The following is a 20335-nucleotide window of genomic DNA, read 5'->3' on the forward strand; positions in this document are numbered from 1 at the left end:
AACTGAGGTGCATTAAATAGGGGAGAAATCAATTAAAATCAATTAAAAAACATGAAATAGGAGCGGAGGAGATGGATGCAGTCACCTTCTTACATCAACTGATCAATGTAGGAAAACTTGTCAAATTAAGTTGAAACAAACTCATCTGAATAAAACTGGCATTGAAGAAAACAGTGAGGTGTGTCTGGAAGTAATTTCTTGTCCCCCAAATGCTGATGTTATTGATACTGCTGCTTGTTTTTCTCCCTCGTATTGTGAGCAAGAACCATTCAGTTCTTTCCAGCCTGAAGATGCGTTTTGACCTATGCAAAGTAAGTAACACCTACTTCACTTCACAGGAATTTTCTCAGCCAGGAAATCTTGTCATTGGGTTTATTGCTTCTCGGTTCTACATGATGCACTTCCCTACAATTTCATCTGAACCGTCCTCTTCAGCACCCCAGAAGGAACTCATGTAAGTCACCCTCTTTTTCCTCTCTGTAGAATTAATATTTTTTATCTCACATGAATTAAGAACAGATAATGAAGCAACAAGAGGTCTTTTCCTCTCTTATAATCTGAAATGTGAGATGTAAATCATATGTTGGTACTTCTGAACATTTATTAGCTGCACTTTCAGCATAGGTGGGTTTGTTTATTTTTTAGTAGATGCAAACTTGGTGCATATTTTATCACTTAATTCTACTGTTACTTTTTTGCAGTCTACTAATTTGATAAATCTAGTGTTTCATATGATATGCTTATGCAATTTCTTTCTTGACACCTGATTTTAGAGAGCAGAAGGGCTGCCTTGGTGCAGTGCTTCTTTAAATCTGTTTTTGCTCCAGATTCATTTGTGTAAATTAAGCAAATAAAGGAATATAGCACAAGTTTACAGTGTTGTGAGTTGAGGCCCCGTCCACAAGACTGGACTGGTTACACCAGAGGCTCAGTTTCTTGCTGCTATCAAATTAACCTCACCAACTTGGAGAGCCACAACTTTATTTGACAACTTTGAACTATTTTGACTTTTGTTTGCCGCCCTGAGCCCAGCTCCGGCTGGGGCGGGCGGGATATAAATAAAATTTATTATTATTATTATCATTATTATTATTATTGGTTACAGAATGTGATTGGTATTGGTTTAGGCATTGAATCCGAAGAGGCTAAAACTGACTCCTGCCCGCCATGCAGGAAGTCACAGAAGGGTTAACAACCTGCAGGGGGAGCATGTTGATACAAATCCACTGGAAGCTTTCCCCTAGAGTCATGGGAGGGTTGTGCCATGGCCCTAGTCACCACCTGGGCTTCGGACAGGAACCACGACCACTGGATTCCTTTAATGCAATACCCTTCAAAGGGAGTGGTAGGTGATGGCCACAACCTCCCCTCCAACACACAACACATTTTCCAACGCCTAACCGCCAAACCTTACAAAGTTGTGATGATTTGCTACAAGGTAGGTGACAGATCAAGTGGCTAGTGCCAGTCTGCCAAGAGGAAAAAAATCCTACCAGGCACCTTCAACAGGCAACCAACCGAGGTCCATAGCAAGGTCAGGTATTGAATGCACGAGAATAGAGGGAAGGAGGGAGGGAGGGGTGGGAGGGAGGAGGGAGATTCATGCATGCAGAAAAGAAACAGGCTGAACCACAGTCCCACACACATTTAAGAGTGGCAAACCACCCCCCCCCCCAGTAAGCTGTATTGGCTGGCTGTGGGCATGACACAGGCCAGGGTCTCTCTGACACAGTGGGCCATCCACGCCCCCTGCAAACTGTGGGAAGCGAGACCCGCTCACAACACCTCACCTTGGGGAAGAGGAGAGGCATTTTCTGATTCATTTGTAAATAATGCACATGATAGCCCTACCCTAGAAACATTCTATTGGATGTCCATGAGTTCTAGACTAGAAATATTTCACAGCTCTAGAAGGTGTAGAGCATATGAAAATACTTTTTTCTGAATTGTTCAAAAGACGATAAATCTATCCAAAAATCCTTACAAAGGCCATGTTGCAAAGGATTTGCAGTAACGGACACCTTACACTGCAATTTGTAATGCAGAAAAATTTCTGTGCACAGCAGATTTTTCCTAACGGATGTAGAAGATTGTTGCTGTCTATTTTATTTCATGGAGGTGATAGAAAATATGAGAAATAATATTCTGTGTCGTCCCCCCCAATTTGTATTGCAGTGTGGTACCCAAAAACTACCAGGAGGTTCTTGCGATGGTATTTGCTGTAGAGGAGATAAACAAAAATCACCATATTTTGCCTAATATCACGTTGGGCTTCCGAATCTATGATAGCATGCACAGGGTTGTAGTTACTTCTAAGCTCTCACTGGACCTACTTTCTCCACGGCATATTTCAGCTCCAAATTATAAATGTGATCGCCAGAACAATTTGATGGCCATTCTTGGGACAAAGTTAACTGAGATCTCCTTCAGTTTGGCCAGTATTATAAGCATGTACAAGATTCCTCAGGTGGGTGTTTTTGAGGAAAGTACTGAGATTGTGTGAGATATGAGCATACAAAATGCTAAGTAAAGAATTAATACTCACAAGGACTGCAACATTCTAAGAAAGAATCTTGAGGGTCATATACCTTGTGCATGAGGGAGTTGTGTAAGTTGGTACAGTTATGTCAGTTTATAACAGTCTTTTTGAGTTAGATACACGGAGCCGTAGGCCTGTTCAGTTCTGCTGCAGTATGCCTCAAAGTTTGTTGGTCTGTAAGGGTTTTAGTCTTAGTGATAAGCGGAGAGGGGGCTTGGAGGGGCATTTCTCCATTTCTGCAGTTTGAGCTCCTGCACTTCTTTGGAGAAGAATATTAGACAAACCCTATGACACCTTTCCAGGAACCAGTGGGTTACACCCTAAATAATGTTTATTTAGACTATTTCAAATTAAATGCATCAAGATTGCCTTGGCTTGATATATCCATTGATCATTATTTTTTCCTGGTAAATGAAACATTCATTTAACCCAAAGTAGTGGCTGTGGACAAAAGTAATCCATATTAGCAATGCATACCCTTAATCCACACATTTTCTGTGCTATTCATATCATATATGTGTTTTCTTTTAGTTCACCTATGATTGTCTAGACTCAAGGGTGACTGAAAGAAGACAGTACCATTTCCTGTACCAGATGGTCCCTAATGATGTCCATGAGTACAATGGGTTGGTCAAGTTACTTTTGCATTTCAAATGGACATGGATTGGTCTCTTTACTATGAATTACATTACAGGAGAAATTTTATTGGAAGCATTAGTTCCCCAGCTTACCCTGAATTACATCTGTGTTGATTTTATACATAGGATATGGCCATTGGCTTATGCTGAAGGAATGACGGATTTGCTCCTTAGTGAATTTAATAAAATTTCAATTGTCATGACAAGCAAAGCCAATGTTTTTGTGGTCTATGGTAGTTCCATTTTGATGGACATTTTGATCAGGTATCTTCATATGGCACAACATCCTATAGGTAAAGTATGGCTTGTGACAAGTCATTGGGATTTCAAAACCACCAATGAAAGGAGGTGGAATATGCACCATTTACAGGGTGCCTTATCTGTATCTATACACTCAAATGAACCCCTGGGATTCAGGACATTTCTTCAGAGTCTAAATCCTTTTGAGGAAAAACAAAATGATTTGATCAAGGATTTCTGGGAAAAGACCTTCAGGTGCTCATTGAAAAATAATAACGTGGGTGAAGAGCCTAAGAAACGTTGCACTGAGGAGGAGAAATTGGAGAGTCTTCCATTACAAATCTTCGAAATGAGCATGACTGGCAGCTATGCTGTGTACAATGTTCCTCATGCAGTGGCAAATGCTCTACATGCTTTGTATCAATCTAGATTCAAACCCAAATCACAGGTGGCTAGAGTGGATTTGCAGAATCTGCAGCCATGGGAGGTAATTTTACCTACAGCACAGTATTTTCTGCTCTTGGGTGGCCTAGAATACCATATTATTCCACAGCTGTGTAAAAAAAAACTTCAAATCTCATGTACATAAACAGATCTTACATTCAAGGCTTTTTGTTTCCTATCAAATAGCTTGGTGAGAATGGCTGGCTTCCCTCTTTGCTGTGCTATACATAGCACTTTCATTAATAAATCATCCACTTTTATGTCATACCTCCTATATGAGCAAATTTTGGTCAGGTTGTCTTCCCCTACTGACGTCTCTGATACACCCTATGTATAGGTTGACTCTACAATTCTGCATTCTTCAGGGCTGCTGATCACATCTTCACTGCTGGCTAATATACCAGGAACACTTTTTAAAGAAAGAAACAGGAGGAAATTTTTACCTTTTCATCTTTTATTAGAAAGCATCCTCATCATGTTGAGTTTTTGCCTGCACTTGAAAATTATTCATTTGTCTCTTCCCAAGCTCCTTTGGCTTGGTGGAAATGTGTCTTGCTGCCACACCATCTTCATTGATACATTTGGATACTTTTGAACCTATTGTTGTTTTGTGTGATGGATCCTAAGAGGGATAAACAGGTCTTTGACCCTTCTACTGAATCAGGTGGAGGCTGAGCTACCTCCAAGTATGCAGAAGTGATGATTTCTAATGAGTTAGCTGCCAGAGACCAAGCTGCCTACCTGAAAAATAACTATAACTCAGGCGTGACAGGCTGTTCCTCAAAGGCCAAATTTCTTATGCTATTCTGATGACCTGCAGTGGGTGTGGTCAGTGTTTTTAAACAAAACTACCAATATTATGTAGTATTTTACATATTAACTTTAGAATGATTTTTTAAAGGTGAAACCTAATTAAGGGTTTTTTATTTCGTAAAATGTCTGGATTGGCTACACACACACAACTAGTGCACACCTCTCTGAAAATTATGGTTGTATACACCACTCTGAGGATTCAAACATTTTACCCCTTTCTATATTTTTTGAATGTAGCTCCATCCCTTTCTAAGAAATCTCACATTCAACAACAGTGCTGGAGAGACAATACAGCTTAACAAACATGGAGAGATAATGGCAGGATTTGATGTGACCAACTGGGTAATGTTTCCAAATCAATCTTTTGGTAGAGTCAAAATTGGAAGGCTGGATCTTCAAGCTCCTCCAGGCAAGGAGTTAACCATTCAGGATGAACTCATTGTGTGGCATAGAACATTTAACCAGGTGAGCTAGGAAGACTTTTCAATCTTTTTCTTCCAAATAACTGGAAATGGGTTTTTCAAATGTGCCTGATGACTTTTTTTCAATATTGTTACATACACTCCAATTAGTGCACCCCATTCTGCAATCAGCAAAAGGTTTCAAGACTTCCAACATGTACCCTGGTTTGGTTTCATATAAAGAGGGTCACTGTAGACTCAGGAAATGCTTGCAATGTAAGGCTAATATGTACTTGTATTCATAAGAAGTTGGTTCATAGCCCTAATTTCAGGTGTATTGTATTTCCATTGATTTCCCATCCTTCCTCACATAATCCCAGGGATGGTTACAGATAAAACATCAGCAAATCAATCAAATGCAACATTCATAATACAGAAATAAAAGAAGAACTAATAATTTAATCGAACACAGAAAATAAAAAAGCCAAAGAATAAATGAATAGCAGCTGGCCTTCTGAAAGAAGAGTGTTTTCAACTGCCAGCCAAAGAGTAAATGGTTGGCAGCAGAACTACTTAGGAAGGGGGATTCAAAAAATGGAACATTAAAACGAAGATGGCTCTGGAGTAAGCTGCTTACTCACAGTCTTTAGGTAGTAATTTTATAAAATACGAGCAGGAGAATATATGGGGATATCATTCCCCATCAAATCTCCCCAGGCCCCAATGGGATTAGAACCACCAATATCACAGCATTGCATTGTCCTACTAGAGAATTCAAGTCTATGTCTCTTTCAGAATCAGTTTCAGGAGTGCTAATCATTTGATCACTTTCACAAACCCTTCAAAGTCATCTTTGGGCATCAGATGAAGACCAGCACCTTAATCATGGGCCAGGAGCAAATTGGTAGCCAATGACATTCTCTCAGCAGTGGTGTGACTGGTTGCCAATACTGTGTCCCAGTAAGCAGTCATGCAACTGTAATTTGCATCAGCCTCAGCCTCTTGACCAGCCTCAAGGGATTCCCCACATAGACACCAGGTCTACAGCCCCCCTTGTTTCAGATGTTACATAGAAGTAGAGTCCACTACGTCAACTCACAAGGATACCATGGTCAATGACAGCAATAGCCATTGACATGTCCCCTGTCCTTCTCCTCATAACCAGGCATGAAACCAGACTGGCATGTGTCAGCCATGACACACTGGAAAAGAGATATAGGACATAGAATAGAATTAAGTGTGTTGGAAAAATTGAGGAGTAAGTATTTAAAATTTACAGATTGTGATACGTTGAAAGACGTATGAAAACTTCATGAAGATTATATATAGCTGGTATTTTATGCCGAGTAAATTAGTGAAAATGTATAAATCAGAATCAAGCACCTGTTGCAAGTGTCAAGAAAGGGAGGGTACTTTTTATCATATGTGGTGGACATGTAGAATTCCACAGGAATTCTGGGAGGTGATATATAATGAAATCAAAAAATGTTATAAAAAGACCAGAAACCTTCTTCCAAGGTATATTAGGAACAGATGCCCCCGCAGAACTGCAGAATTTCTTTAAGCAATTACAGCAGTCTGAGGTATATGCTCAGAAATAGAAAAAGAGAAGGAGGAGTGGCAGATAAATTTATTGGAATATGCAGAATTGGCAAATTTAACCAACAGAATAAGAAATCAGGAAGATGGCGTGTTTAAGAAAAAGTGGAAAAAGTTTGCAGAATACCTCAAGAATTATGCAAAGCAAGATAAAGTGTTAGCAGGATTAATCTAAATGTAGCAGTTTAAATTCTTAAAATTATAGTGGGGGGAATTGAATAAAAGGGGAATTAGAATATGTAGTCTTAATTGATAAATAAATAGAACCATGGAAGGGGGAAAGATATCTATTATTCAATGTGTGGTGATATTCAATGAAATGTGAATTGTAATGAAAATGATAAAATTGGACATTTATTTATAGATTCTTCCCACTTCTCTGTGTAATGACAAGTGCCATCCTGGATACAGTAGGAAAAAGAAGGAAGGGGAGCCTTTTTGCTGTTATGAATGTGTTCCTTGTCCAGAAGGGAAGATTTCTAACCAGACAGGTAGGAGATATGGTTGTCACAGAGGTCAATGTGCCTTTGAAACTTAAGGTAGGTGTTTTCAGTACATTCCTGTACTACTAATTATTTTAACAGTATCATAACAGTTTTTAATGTACAGTTTTAAAATGTTGCATCTGTTGGGATCTGTTGGTAAAGGGTGAGTAATAAATTGAATATTAGTAAGTGCAGAATGAATTCCACAATTATCCAGCAAGACTGACGTGACTATATTTGGTATTCAGCTAAGTTGTTGTGCGTGCAGAACAAGGCCTGCACATGCAATGGAACCTCCCTGCTGTTTCCCCCCTGCAGCTCCTAAACCCATTCTAGGTTTCCCACAAGGCTCCAGGGAGTAATTATGGAGTTCATGGAGAATAGGGGGAGGACAGGGGGGGAAGTGCCAGTGCGTGCGTGGACCTCATTCACCATGTGCTTGGTCCACAGAGTGCTACATTGAAACCCACCATATGGCTTTAAAAGGGGGAAACAATCATGCTTAAAATGTGCATTATCTTGTTTGAATGCTGAAAATATTCCATATGCAGTACACTTTCCACCAACAATGTAAACAATTCCTTTTCAGAAGTAGCCAAGTCCAAATTTAAGACATGTAGTAAAACAAGTTACTATTTACTATTTACTATTAGAAAAATAGATATATAGCAATAACAAAAATAAAAAAGCACTGGCAGAGGAAGAGGAGTGCTGGTGGAACGCACAGCCCCCGGCAGCGCGATCCCAGTAAGTGCCATCGCAGCTGCCACCCACCCGTGCTGGGTGCCACACCCCTGCAGGCAGCATACCCCGCCCCAGGATGCGCACCAGCCCCACCCCCACCTGCTCTCCACTCCCTGGTGCTGGAGCATGAAGCTCAGCGACTAACCAGAAGGCCCTCGGAGCTGGACATTATTGTCTGAGATGAACAGGGCCTGAATATATACATATTCCTATATACAGGGCCTGAATTGTGCTCAGATGTGTACTGGGAGCCAACGTAGATCTTTAAGACCAGTGTTATAACATCACGCTCATCAGGGAGGAAGGTGGTTGAGACTTTTTAAATTAGTTTTATGCTTCCTGCTACTTCTTCCAGGGCTGGCATAGCTTCCCCCCAGTTCTGGACTAGGATCTGTGGAATGATGTGCCATATACCTCAAAACACGTTTTTTGCTGATATCTCACATCTGATGGAACTGTTCTTTGCTTAAAAGCAAGAATGGATCGTCTTCGCATGTGAGGAGGTTGCAGATGAATGACAACCCTTGGCTAATGAACTTGGAAATGAGGAGAGATTTAATGCAGCTCCAACAATGACTATAAAAGTATCCAATTTTTAAAAATTTTATTCTAGATATGGATGCCTGCACCGAATGTCCATAAGATCAATATTCAAACTTCCACCAGAACCAATGCATTCCCAAAGTCATAACCTACCTTTCATACAAGGAACCTTTAGGAATGACTTTAGCTTTGTCTGCTCTTGCTCTTGCTCTGATCACAGCTTTGGTGATAATAATATTTGTGAAGCACCAGAACACACCCATCGTCAAAGCCAACAACCGAAGTGTCACCTACATTCTTCTCGTATCCCTCCTACTGTGTTTCCTCTGCTGCTTGCTTTTTATTGGAGAACCTGGACAGCTAATTTGCTTACTCCGACAAACAACTTTTGGCATCATATTTTCTCTTGCTCTTTCCAGCTTGTTAGCTAAAACCATCACTGTAGTCCTGGCATTTATGGCTACTAGACCAGGATCTAGAATGAGAAAATGGATGGGGAAAAAGCTGACAAACTCTATCATGTTTTCAGGCTCCTTTATTCAAGCAGGAATTTGTACCCTTTGGCTGAGTATTTCTCCCCCATACGCAGATACAGACATGTCCTCCGTCAATGGGGAAATCATAGCAGAGTGTAACGAAGGCTCAACTGTCATGTTTTATAGTGTCCTGGGCTATATGTGCTTCCTGGCCCTTGTCAGCTTCACGGTGGCATACCTTGCTAGGAGGTTGCCAGACACTTTCAATGAAGCCAAATTTATCACTTTCAGCATGATGGTGTTCTGCAGTGTTTGGTTGTCCTTTGTTCCTGCCTACCTGAGCACCAAAGGAAAATACATGGTGGCTGTGGAGATCTTCTCTATCTTATCCTCCAGTGCTGGGTTACTGCTTTGCATCTTTTCCCCTAAATGCTATATTCTTTTGTTCAGGGCTGACTTGAATAACAGGGAGCAACTAAAATCAGGAAAAGACTAAGTTATATGAGAATTAAAAACAGATAGCACTCCCCCCCCCTTTCAAGTATGTGATTTGAATGGTAGAATGAATAGTATAATGACCGACACATACAGTACTTCACAGAGGTTAAATATACCAAGAAACATCCTTTCTAAAGCTTTCTTGACCTGAAAATTAATCTCAACATTGTTAATGGACCTTTTCTTTGACATTTCGGTGAAATTATTTGCAAGTCAAGATCCACAAGGTGAAGTTGCATATTTATTCTCTTCATATTCATGAGCCAAACAGAATTATTGACTGAAATTTCCATGAATAAATATAAAATAGGGACTGAAGGTAATAATATATTGTTATTTTCTCTCTGTTGGTGAAAATGGTGGTTCATGGACCAGTGCCTGTATGTAAGCAATTGGCTGCTGGTCTGTGATGATTTTCCAGAAATTACAGGAGTTGGAAGGGAAGGGAAAGGGCAGCCAGGATACGGAGGAGGAGGAAGCGAAGAGGAGAAGGAAGAAAACTACCTGCCTATCTGCAGGGCCATAGCTAGGGTGTGGCAAGGTGGGCCCCCACCATGGGGCACAGGCGATGGAGGGGGCACAAGATTTGCTTAAAAATATGTCCTTAAACATAAATATTGATTATTGCCTCATAAGAAATGGTTATAAATAGAGGGTGAATTGAATGGGCGGAGGGGTTGGGGTTGGAGGAGAGGTGGGAAGAGGAGCTAATTTGTCCATGGCTAGGGGGCACAATGTGGACAGTTCTGCCAGGAGCGCAAGATCACCTAGTTACAGCTCTGCCTATCTGCCTATGTCAAGGGGGAGGGGCTGGAGTTGCTGCTGCTGCTGAGCCTGAATTGGGAGTAGGAAGGCAGGGTCCTTGGAAACACTGAGCCAGGGGAGGGAGGAGAAACCCATAAAGAAGCAAGGAGTGTCTGGTGGCCGCCTCAGGAGTAGTTCAGCAGACTCCCTTACCTGGACCTTGTGTATGGACCTTGTTAAGCTGGCATCTGTACTCTTTAGTTAAGTACTTCCCTTTCATTCCCAGATACAGACATGCAGTCACTGAATGGTTAATTCATATTTGAATGCAATGAGGGTTCAGCTACCGTGTTTAATTGTGTCTTGGGTTATATGTGTTTTCTGTCTGTTGTGAATTTCATTCTGGCTGTCCTAGCCAAAAAGTTACCTGATCGTTTTAATAAAAATAAGTATACAAATAATACACTATTGTATACACTATTTGTATACAAAGTATACAAATAATACACCATGGTGCAGAATAACCCCACAATAAAACACCAGTCTGGATGGGTCCCTTGTTTCTTTCCATCTATCTACCCCTACCCAAACATGCTGACTCGCGTAGAATACAACTCAGATTTATCAACCTTCTTAAGAGTCAACAGCCAGTAACTGTTATTGATGTTGGCTTTTCAATTTATGCAAATTTTTATGGTTGGCATGTAAAGGTAAAAAAGGTGAAGGACCCCTGGAAGGTTAAGTCCAGTCAAAGGCAACTGTGGGGTTGCAACCCTCATCTTGCTTCAGATTGAGGGAGTCAGCATTTGTCCACAGACACCTTTCTGGTCATGTGACCAGCATGACTAAACCACCTCTGGCCATTAGAAACACTGTCACCTTCCCACTGCAGTGGCACCTATTTATCTACTTGCACTGGCATGCTTTTGAACTGCTAGGTTGGCAGAACCTCAGACAAAACAACGGGACATCACCCAATCTTGGGGCTTCAAACTGCCCACCCTCTGATCAGAAAGCCCAAGAGGCTCAGTGGTTTAGACCACAGTGACTATACTAAGAGTTATTATGCAGCGCCAAGTCAGCACCATTACTACTTTTTGTAGATTCAAGAGAAGACAGTGAAAGAATGTCCTTTCAATGTTTTATTCACTCTCACATTTGTTGATACACTTATATGTAGTAAATCACTTCAATACTATGACATGCCTCCTAACTTTTTAAATGAAATGCTGAGAAGAAGGGAGATGTAGAGTGAATTTTTTTGGGGGGGCCATCTCTCCAACAACCTATTATTATTAATATTATATCACTCAATAGAGTGGTACCTCAGGTTAAGTACTTAATTCGTTCTGGAGGTGTGTTCTTAACCTGAAACTGTTTTTAACCTGAATCACCACTTTAGCTAATGGGGCCTCCCGCTGCCGCTGCACCGCCGCCATGAGATTTCTGTTCTCATCCTGAAGCAAAGGTAATATTTCTGGGTTAGCAGAGTCTGTAACCTGAAGCGTATGTAACCTGAAGCATATGTAACCCGAGGTACCACTGTTCATGCAAGAAGCTGAGAATTAATGTACCAAGATGAATATGGGTCAAGCAACTGATATGGTCCAAACATATAAAAGAATGAAGAAAAGAGAAAGAGGATAAAAAACTGAATTCTTCTTCGGTTCATAAATCACAATCTGTGAAGGCTGTTCCATGAAAGAGGGTGTATTATAGAGGAACACAACTTGAGAAACAATCCCACCAATGAAAAGGTCACCTCCTTGGTACAATTCATGAGGAATTGTGATTGGCGAATATATGTAAGACACCATCCTCCTCTTCCACCTCCTCTCTCTTTCTCTCTCTCTGTCACACACACACACATTTTTGTAATGTGTTCAGATCACAGTTACCATAACACATATTCAATGAATATTGCATTTATTTATTGTGGGTGTGATGAAAGTGTCATGCTGGCAATGCTTGGACTGGCTAGTCAATATTTTGCCTTCTATATTCTATTGCTGGGCACAAGGCATTAGTAAGCCTTTCCTCATAAGTGCCAATGAAATGAATGAATGGATCTGGTATACTTCTGTTTGCCCCTGCAAACTGACCTCCTAAAGGAATATACAGTGGTACTTTGATAGTGCTTCTATCATAAACATCACATGTTGTTTATTTAACCAGACTGATCCATTTTTCCCCCTCAAAGGGTCCCTTTCTGCATCTCCTACCTCCCAGAAATTAATACAGCTCTAAGGCTTCAGGAAAACATAATCTGACTTGCTTATTGCTGAATCAAGATCCCCATGCTCAAGGGGGAAGTCATTTTGTAACTATTCTCTTTTTCTATTTCCATTCGACAAATTATATCATTTAGGGAAAACTCATATAGTATTCCGAACAAGGGCCTTGCCTTGCCTTAAAGTAACTCTGTCTCAATTCACCTCAACATGACTCTGACGCATCTTTTTATGCAATATGTAAAGGAGCACAGCCAATAAAACACTTGCATAAGAGACTGGTTAAATTGTGGTAGGATGAAAGTGATACCTGCTCCACCTGCATATACAAGTCATTATCACATACTATTTTATGTTCATAGAGGGAGGAAAATAACATGGCAGAGTTCTTTTTCAACTTACATTCATTAGAATTTGTGCATAATATTCATGTTATTAAGTTGTGTGGCGAGTTCCTGCCCCCCAGTGGAAATAATGACACATGACAGAATTATTAAGGTTAATGCACTAAATAAGGCCACAACTTTATTGGTTACAGGTGATGAGCGGTATTGGCTTAGGCATTGGTCCAGCAGACTATATCCAACTTCAGCCCATCCACCTGAAGTCCAGGAAGGGTTAACCAAAAGTAGGGGAAGTCCTGATGACACACATCAACTAGGAACTCCCCCAGGGTCACCAGTTGGGGGTGTGCCTTAGGCCACCACATCCATAGGCTTTGGACAGGGCCACCCCCCCCCCCCGGAATCCTTTATCAATATATGGGGCAGGTGATGGCGCTACGTCCCCTCTTTCATCTACAGAGCAATACCAATTCATAACCACCAATACCAAGAAATTTGTGATGATTTGCTATGAGGAAGGCAAAAAACAAGTGGCTGTTGTCAATTTGCCAGGCCCCTCAACAGCGACCAACCAAGGTCCATAGCAAGGTCAAGGAACGAAAACCTTATAGGGTGGGATGGTGGAAAAAGCAGCAACAGCTGGCAGGCAGCAAAGAGGGAGATCCCTGGCTGCGTCCTGGTTTAAATCGGGCAGGCCACACCACCAGAGCCAGCTGATTGCCTGGCCAGGAAGTGACACGGCCGGGAATCCCCCCGCACATGTGGTGGGGCCATGAAAACCGCTACTCCACCTCCTCTGAAGGTCAGAAATGGCTTTTCTCTCTTTCCAAGAGAATAGAAACCACATTAAACTAAGTACAAGTGAATGATTCTACTTTGATTTTGGGAAAATATAATACCATACCCTCCAACACAGTGACAGCAAAATCCAGGAAAAATCTTACTGAACACCATATTCCCATTTTTTTCTCATGAATGAATGGCGGTGGTTTTGGTTGTCATGATCTCACATGATTTTGCAACTGGTAAACTTGTATGGCATACCCAGGATCATGATGATGATTATGATGATGATGATGATGTTGCTTATATTGTTGTGTCATATTGTATGCGAAACACATTTCATTAATTGCAGCATACATGATGATCGTCTCCCTATTCCTCATCTCCCTATTCCTTATGAATTTTACCAACGAGGTGACCTTTTCATTGGTGGGATTGTTTCTCAAGTCGTGTTCCTCTACAATACACCCTCTTTCATGGAACAGCCTTCGCAGATTGTGATTGGCGAGTGTATGTAAGACACCATCCTCCTCCTCCACCTGCTCTCTCTTTCTCTCTCTCTGTCACACACAAACACTTTTTTTGTTTTTTTTTTGTTTTTTTGCATTAAATATTAATATTTAATATTAATAATATTAATAATATTTATTAGAATTTTGTTTAAGCAGTAAAAAACATACATAGTAACATAGTATTTTCCAATATCCACATTTCATTCTCATCCTTGGACTTCCTCACAACTCTTGTTCCTGCATTCCAAACTCTTAAATTTTGCCAGCAACTTATTAGCTTGTTTCAATTCATATAATGTAGTTTTCCAATATTAAATCTCAAATTTTAGAAAATTTAGGTCACTTTTTTAAAGACTTAGTTTTAACACACTGTTTATCCAAAATTTGTCTTTTCTTTCAATTGCATTAAAATTCATATTCCTTTATAACTAATTTGTTGGAACCATGTTATCGCTAATCTTACATCTTTCTTAACATTCATACAGTTTGCAATGTTTTTGTAAATAGTCCTTAAATTTCTTCCAGTCCTCCTCCACCAGTTCTTCTCCCAGGTCTCCACACACAAACACTTTTGTAATGTGTTCAGATCATAGTTACCATAACACATATTTAATGAATATTGCATTTATTTATTGTGGGTGTGATGAAAGTGTCATGTTGGCAATGCTTGGACTGGTTAGTCAATATTTTGCCTTCTATATTCTATTGCTGGGCACAAGACGTTAGTAAGCCTTTCCTCATAAGTGCCAATGAAATGAATGGATCTAGTATACAGTGGTACCTTGATAGTGCTTCTATCATAAACATCACATGTTGTTTATTTAACCAGACTGATCCATTTTTGTTCTACAAAGGGTCCCTTTCTGCATCTCCTACCTCCCAGAAATTAATACAGCTCTAAGGCTTCAGCAAAACGTAATCTGACATGCTTATTGCAGAATCAAGATCCCTATGTTCAAGGGGGAAGTCATTTTGTAACTATTCTCTTTTTCTATTTCCATTGGACAAATTATATTTAGGGAAAAACTCATCAAGCGCTCTGTTCAAGGGCCTTGCCTTGCCCTAAAGTAAATGTGTCTCAAGTCACCTCAACATGATTCTGACACATCTTTTTATACAATATGTGAAGAAGCACAGCAAATAAACCACTTGCATAAGAGACTGGTTGAATTGTGGTAGAATCAAAGTGATACCTGCTCCTCCTGCATATATGTTAATACAAAAACAAGTCATTATCACATATTATTTTATGTTCATAGAAGGAGGAAAATAACATGTCAGAATTCTTTTTCAACTTACATTCATTAGAATTTGTGCATACTATTCATGTTATTAAGTTGAGTGGCGAGTTCCCATCCCCCAGTGGAAATAATGACACATGACAGAATTATTAAAGTTAATGGGCTAAATAAGGCCACAACTTTATTGCTTACAGGGAATGGGCAGTATTGGCTTAGGCATTGGTCCTAACAGACTATATCCGACTTCAGCCCATCCGCTTGAACTCCACGAAGGGTTAACCACCAGTAGGGGAAGTCCTGCTTATGGCCATCAACCAGGAACTCCCCCAGGGTCACAGATTGGGGGCGTTCCTTAGGCCATCACATCCATAGGCTTCGGACAGGGCCATGCCCCCTGGAATCCTTTATCAATATATGGGGCAAGTGATGGCGCTACCTCCCCTCTTCCATCTACAGAGCAATACCAATGCATAACCACCAATATCAAGAAAGTTGTGATGATTTGCTATGAGGTAGGCAAAAAACAAGTGGCTGGTGCCAATTTACCAGGCCCCTCAATGGCAACCAACCAAGATCCATAGAAAGGTCAAGGAACGAAAACCTTATAGGACGGGAGGGTGGGAAAGCAGCAACAGCTGGCAGGCAGCAAAGAGGGAGATCCCCGGCTGCGTCCTAGTTTAAATTGGGCAGGCCACACCCCCAGAGCCAGCCAATTGGCTGGCCAGGAAGTGACACGGCCGGGAATTGTCCCAATCGTGAGGGGGCTGGGTTCCAGCTGCCGCGCGCATAGTGGGGCAGTGAAATCCGCTACTCCACCTCCTCTGAAGGTCAGAAATGGCTTTTCTCTCTTTCCAAGAGAATAGAAACCACATTGAACTAAGTACAAGTGAATGATTCTACTTTGATTTTGGGAAAATATAATACCATACCCTCCAACACAGTGATAGCAAAATCCAGGAAAAATCTTATTGAACACCATATTCCCATTTTTTTTCTCATGAATGAATGGCAGTGGTTTTGGTTGTCATGATCTCACATGATTTTGCAAGACAATTTCCCCAAGGAATGGTGCCAAAAATGTGTGTTTGCGGGCACCATGCAAGATTGCATGACCCCAACCCTTTAAAATGTGAGGCGGGGTTTTGAGAGGGGAAATTGTGGTGCAAAATCATGCAAGACCTTGGTGACCAAAAATGCCACTGGTCTCTCATGATAAAAATTGGGATGCCCCAATTTTTCTGAGACACTTGCTTGGTATGCCATACAAGTTTACCAGACAGTTCAACTCCCACTGCTTTTCCAGTTATTTTTCTCTATGTAGCAGAAACAGCAGTGTCTGCAGATGGGGAGATGATTATCACCCCTATAATTATGGACACATAATTGCCCTGCTAAACAAACCCCAGGAAATGTATGTTCAAGGCCTTGAGAAAATAAACCACAACCATAGAAGTACTTATAAGAGTCTTCTCCAATGCTCAGAGCTGGCACAAAGCATAAAGGGCAGGAAAGGCCGTGTCATTCTGAGCTCTAACAGTTTTACGAGAAGGTGGCAGTCTTTGGGTGTGCTGTGGTTTCTTCCAGACTAAACATATTTCGAGTTGCTCGAACAATCTGCACCTCACTGTATCTGTTTCTCCCAGCAGTGCCTCACTTACAGATCCTCCTAATAAAGAAAAGAAAACTTCTGTGTGCAGGCAGAAAAAAATGTACAATCTTGCAGTTAAGAACTGAGGTGCATTAAATAGGGAAGAAATCAATTAAAATCAATTAAAAAACATGAATTAGGAGCGGAGGAGATGGATGCAGTCACCTTGTCACACCAACTGATCAATGTAAAAATGTGGTCACATCTTGTTAATATAAAAATGAGGTCACATTAAGTTGAAAAAAGATTCATTTGAATAAAAGTAGCATTGAAGAAAAAAGTGGCATGTGTGTCTGGAAGGAACATTTTGTCCCCAAAATGCTGATGTTATTGATACTGCTGCTTGTTTTTCTCCCTCATATTGTGAGCAAGAGCCATTCAATTCTTTCCAACCTGAAGATGCGTTTTGACCAATGCAAAGTAAGTAACACCTACTTCACTTCACAGGAGTTTTCTCAGCCAGGAAATGTTGTCATTGGGTTTATTGCTTCTCGGTTCTACATGAGGTACTTCCCTACAATTTCATCTGAACAGACTTCTTTAGCACCCAAGAAGGAACTTATGTAAGTCACCCTCTTTTTCCTCTCTGTAGAATTAAAGTTTCTATCTCACAGAAATTAAGAACAGATAATGAAGCAAAAAGAGGTATTTTTGCAAATCATATGTTGGTACTTCTGAACCTTTATTGGCTGCACTTTCAGCATAGTTGGTTTTGTTTGTTTTTTAGTAGATGTAAACCTGTTCCATATTCTATCACTTAATTCTACTGTTACTTTTTTGCAGTCTACTAATATTATAGATCTAGTGTTCGACATGATATGCTTACGTAATTTCTTTCTGGACACCTGATTTTAGAGAACGGAAGGGCTGCCTTGGTGCACCTTATACTTCAATTAGTAATGCAGGAAATATTCTACGCACAGCAGATTTTTCTAATGAATGTAGAAGATTGTTGCTACTAAATAAATAGATCAGCCTGTTTTATTTAATGGAGGTGATAAAAAAATATGAGAAATCATTTTCTGTGTGCTTCTTTGGTTCTTTCCTCCCATCTTTTTATTATATCTAATCTAATTTGTATTGCAGTGTGGTACCCAAAAACTACCAGGAGGTTCTTGCCATGGTATTTGCTGTAGAGGAGATAAACAAAAATCACCACATTTTGCCTAACATCACGTTGGGCTTCCGAATCTATGATAGCATGCACAGCGTTGTAGTTACTTATAAGCTCTCAGTGGACCTACTTTCTCCACGGCATATTTCAGCTCCAAATTATAAATGTGATCGCCAGAACAATTTGATGGCCATTCTTGGAACAAAGTTCACTGAACTCTCCTTCAATATGGCCACTATTATAAGCATGTACAAGATTCCTCAGGTGGGTGTTTTTGAGGATAGTACTGAGATTCTGTGAGATATGAGCATCCAAAATGATAAGTAAAGGGTTAATACTCACAAGGACTGCAACATTCTAAGAAAGAATCTTGTGAGGTCATATACCTTGTGCATGAGGAAGTTGTGTAAGTTGGTACAGTTATGTCAGTTTATAACAGTCTTTTTGAGTTAGATACACGGAGCAGTAGGCCTGTTCAGTTCTGCTGCAGTCTGCCTCAAAGTTTGTTGGTCTGTAAGGGTTTTAGTCTTAGTGATAAGCGGAGAGGGGGCTTGGAGGGGCATTTCTCCCTCTCTGCAGCTTGAGCTCCTGCACTTCTTTGGAGAAGAATATTAGACAAACCCTATGACTACTGAGACACCTTTCCAGAAACCAGTGGATTGCACCCTAAATTATGTTTATTTAGATTATTTTAAATTAAATGCATCAAGATTGCCTTGGCTTGAAATATCCATTGATGTGAACTAAATGAAACTAGTTTAAGAATGCATCTAACCTCTTGCTTCTAATGAGAAAGTGATCTAAATATATCCTGCTATGCATCTGCTGCTGCTGCTGCTGCTGTTGGTAGTAGTAGTAGTAATTAGATTTCTATACCACCCTTCATCTGAAGATGCTATCATTATTTTTGCCTTGTTAATGAAATATTCATTTAACCCAAAGTAGTGGCTGTGGACAAAAATAATCCATATTAACAATGCATACCCTTAATCCACACATTTTCCGTGCTATTCATATCATATATGTGTTTGTTTTTAGTTCACCTATGCCTGTCTTGACTCAAGGGTGACTGAAAGAAGACAGTACCATTCCCTGTACCAAATGGTCCCTAATGATGTCCATGAGTACAATGGGTTGCTCAAGTTACTTTTGCATTTCAAATGGACATGGATTGGTCTCTTTACTATGAAATACATTACTGGAGAATTTTTTTTGGAAGCATTAGTTCCCCAGCTTACCCTGAATTACATCTGTGTTGATTTTATATGTAGGATATGGCAATTGGCTTATGCTGAAGGAATGTCGGAATTGCTCTTCAGTGAATTTAATAAAATTTCAATTGTCATGACAAGCAAAGCCAATGTTTTTGTGGTCTATGGTAGTTCCATGGTGATGCACATTTTGATCGGGTATCTTCATATGGCACAACTTCCTATGGGTAAAGTATGGCTTGTGACAAGTCATTGGGATTTCAAAACCACCAATGAAAGGAGGTGGGATATGCACCATTTACAGGGTGCCTTATCTGTATCTATGCACTCAAATCAACCCCTGGGATTCCGGAGATTTCTTCAGAGTCTAAATCCTTTTGAGGAAAAGCAAAATGATTTGATCAAGGATTTCTGGGAAAAGACCTTCAATTGCTCATTGAAAAATAACAATGTGTGTGAAGAGGCTAAGAAACGTTGCACTGAGGAGGAGAAATTGGAGAGTCTTCCATTACAAATCTTTGAAATGAGCATGACTGGCAGCAGCTATGCTGTGTACAATGTTCCTCACGCAGTGGCACATGCTCTACATGCTATGTATCAATCTAGATTCAAACAAAAATCACAGGTGGCTAGAGTGGATTTGCAGAATCTGCAGCCATGGGAGGTAATTTTACCCACAGCACAGTATTCACACCTCTTGGGTCGCCTAGAATACCATATTATTCCACAGCTGTGTAAAAAAAACTTCAAATCTCATGTACATAAACAGATCTTACATTCAAGGCTTTTTGTTTCCTATCAAATAGCTTGGTGAGAATGGCTGGCTTCCCTGTTTGCTGTGCTATACATAGCACATTCACTAATAAATCATCCACTTTTATGTCATACCTCCCATATGGACAAATTTTGGTCTGGTTGTATTCCCCTACTGACCTCCCTGATAGACGTTATGTATAGGTTGAGTATACAATTCTGCATTCTCCAGGGCTGCTGATAACATTCTCACTGCTGGTTAATATACCTGGAACCCGTTTTTAAAGAAAGAAACAGGAGGAATTTTTTACTTTTTCATCTTTTATTAGAAAGC

The 20335-nt window shown here is 40.3% G+C and overlaps 1 protein-coding gene across 1 annotated transcript in view; it reads left to right on the forward strand.

Annotated features, from left to right (window-relative positions):
- LOC309355053 (vomeronasal type-2 receptor 26-like) overlaps positions 1 to 20335 on the forward strand; it is a 33162-nt gene that overhangs the window by 8323 nt on the left and 4504 nt on the right. Inside the window, exons 3-7 of the mRNA XM_081885479.1 lie at positions 339 to 454; positions 2176 to 2467; positions 3071 to 3165; positions 5046 to 5139; positions 7039 to 7165. Of these exons, the coding sequence (XP_081741605.1) occupies positions 339 to 454; positions 2176 to 2467; positions 3071 to 3165; positions 5046 to 5139; positions 7039 to 7165 (724 nt within the window). The remainder of the gene's footprint in view (positions 1 to 338; positions 455 to 2175; positions 2468 to 3070; positions 3166 to 5045; positions 5140 to 7038; positions 7166 to 20335) is intronic.

The sequence above is a fragment of the Podarcis melisellensis genome (assembly GCF_964234715.1).
Source record: "Podarcis melisellensis genome assembly, chromosome: 13".
Taxonomy (NCBI): Eukaryota; Metazoa; Chordata; class Lepidosauria; order Squamata; family Lacertidae; genus Podarcis; species Podarcis melisellensis.